The 2641-nt window shown below is 59.1% G+C and overlaps 1 protein-coding gene across 1 annotated transcript in view; it reads left to right on the forward strand.

Moving 5' to 3' along the window:
• Positions 1-2641, forward strand: part of FBN3 (fibrillin 3) — an 89535-nt gene that overhangs the window by 82215 nt on the left and 4679 nt on the right. The window contains 5 exon segments of the mRNA XM_010004494.1: positions 515-640; positions 865-1071; positions 1295-1420; positions 1699-1821; positions 1956-2072. Of these exon segments, the coding sequence (XP_010002796.1) occupies positions 515-640; positions 865-1071; positions 1295-1420; positions 1699-1821; positions 1956-2072 (699 nt within the window).

Genomic DNA, 2641 nt, shown 5'->3' on the forward strand with positions numbered 1-2641 from the left:
CCTTCAACACTGCCAGGGATGGGGCAGCCACAGCTTCCCTGGGCAACCTGGGCCAGGGGCTCCCCACCCTCACAGCCCAGAATTTCTCCCTCCCATTTCAGCTCCAGCTCCCTCTGCCAGCTGGAAACCCTTCCCCCTGCTCCCATCCCTCCCTGCCCTTCTCCCAAGTCCCTCCCCAGCTTTCCTGGAGCCCCTTCAGGCCCTGGAAGCTGCTCTAAGGTCTCCCTGGAGCCTTCTCTTCTCCAGGCTGAACCCCCCAACTCTCCCAGCCTGGCTCCAGAGCAGAGCTGCTCCAGCCTTGGATCATCTCCATGGCCCTCATGGCTGGATACTCAGTCACCCTCCTCTGCCAGAGGTCCTGGCCAAGTGGCCGTGCTTCTCACCTGCCTAAGGACATGGAGATGCTCCCCAAGTCCTACCTGAGGACATTTCAAACTGAGGACTTAGCGTGAGGATTCATGGAAAGCTGAGATCTGTCCTCAACCACATCTCTTGGTGGCTCCTTCCTTCTTAGATGAGAACGAGTGTCGCACCAAGCCCGGGATCTGCCCCAACGGCCGCTGCGTCAACACGGTCGGGAGCTACCGCTGCGACTGCAACGAGGGCTTTGAAGTCAGCCCCTCTGGCACTGAGTGCATTGGTAATTCCTGAACCCTGGGGGGGGGGTCTCGAGCAGCTTCTCTTGAATCACCCATGATGCTTCTCAGGCTTCCTGAGAAGGTTGTTGGGACATCTCCTTTAGCGTTACCCAAACCGCGCTGCCTTCCCGGCTGGAGCTGGGACAGCCTGGGGAAGCTGCTCAGTTGTCCCTGGTGCTGACACTGACTCAGGTCCTGCCCTTGTCTCCCTGCTCTCCCTTCCCAGACACCCGCCAGGGGTTCTGCTTCACCGAAGTGCTGCAGACCATGTGCCAGATGTCCTCCACCAACCGCAACCTGGTCACCAAATCCGAGTGCTGCTGCAACAGCGGGCGCAGCTGGGGCCCCCAGTGCGAGCTCTGCCCCCTGCCCGGCACCGCCCAGTACAAGAAGATGTGTCCTCATGGGCCAGGGTACTCTACAGATGGGAGAGGTGAGCTGGGTCCCAGCTTCAGTGCAGGGGGGAGGAAGCAGAGATGTGTTCTGCTCAGATGTTGCTGGGCAGGATTCCCCTGGGACAGACCCACGCGGTGACGAGATGTCCCTGCCACGTTGCTTTGCAATTCCTTGGATGGCCCTGGTGTCCCAGCAGGGGCACGGGAACATGGGGCCAGGGGCAACGGTGGCACTGATGGTTCTTTATCTCCCTCCCCCAGACATTGATGAGTGCAAGGTCCTGCCCAACCTCTGCAGGAACGGGCAGTGCATCAACAGCATCGGCTCCTTCCGCTGCCACTGCCGCCTGGGCTACACGGCCGAGATCACCGGCACCGCCTGCGTGGGTGAGGGCAGGAGGAGGGGGAGACCCCAGCTCCAGACACACCTGGCCAGGCTTCCATCCCTGCTTTGAAGCAGGCAGAGGGTCCTCTAACCCCCCTCCTGGGAGCTGCCCTCTGGCCAGACTCTCCTGCACTCCCTCTGGACGCTTTGCCCACGGTCCGTTCTGAAGATGGACCAAGAGAGCTGGGTCTGAGGAGCCTCGAGGAGCCCTTTGGGGTGGTGGGACCCAGTCCAGCAGCACAGCCCCTCAATGTTCATGTGTCTCATCTCTTGAGTTTAGACCTGGATGAGTGCAACCAGTCCCCCAAGCCATGTAACTTCATCTGCAAGAACACAGAAGGCAGCTACCAGTGCTCCTGCCCCCGGGGCTACGTTCTGCAAGAGGATGGGAAGATCTGCAAAGGTATTCACCAAGGAGAAGGCAGAGGAGACCCTGCCCCATCTCTCTCACACCACATCCAGCTGTCCCAAAGCCAGACCACAAAGATATCTCAGTAAGATAAATGAGACCCATGTTCTTGTCCCTGTTTGCTTTAGATTTGGATGAATGTTCCACCAAGCAGCACAACTGCCAGTTCCTCTGTGTGAACATCATTGGAGGCTTCAACTGCAAATGTCCCCCAGGCTTCACTCAGCACCACTCGTCCTGCATTGGTGAGTTGAGATGTTCCCTGAGCAGCACCAACAAGGTCCTGGGCTGAGTTTGGAGCCATGGAGAGTCTTTCCAGCCCTCCCCAGCTCTGACCCTAGAACGTTGTCCCTCTCCACTTGGCCTGGGGTTTGTTCAGGGCAAGGGAGCTGGGGAAGGGGCTGGAGCACAAGTCTTGGGAGGAGCAGCTGAGGGAGCTGGGGGTTCAGCCTGGAGAGAAGGAGGCTGAGGAGAGACCTTCTCACTTCTTCATCTGCCTGAGAGGAGGTTGGAGCCAGGGGGGTTGGTCTTTTACCCCAAGTGACAAGTGATAGAGCAAGAGGAAATGGCCTCAAGTTGCCCAGGGGAGGTCTAGGTTGGATATTAGGAGAAACTTCTTCCCTGGAAGGGTCTCAAACCCTGGCCCAGGGTGCCCAGGGAGGGGGTGGAACCACCACCCTTGGAGGTGTTTCCAAGCCCTGTAGATGTGGTGCTGAGGGACACGGGTCAGCACTGACTGGGTAGAGCTGGGTTAGGGGTTGGTAGAGCTGGGTTAGGGGTTGGTAGAGCTGGGGTAGGGGGTGGTTGCGCTGGG

The sequence above is a fragment of the Chaetura pelagica genome, unplaced genomic scaffold, assembly GCF_000747805.2.
Source record: "Chaetura pelagica isolate M959 unplaced genomic scaffold, ChaPel_1.0 scaffold439, whole genome shotgun sequence".
Taxonomy (NCBI): Eukaryota; Metazoa; Chordata; class Aves; order Apodiformes; family Apodidae; genus Chaetura; species Chaetura pelagica.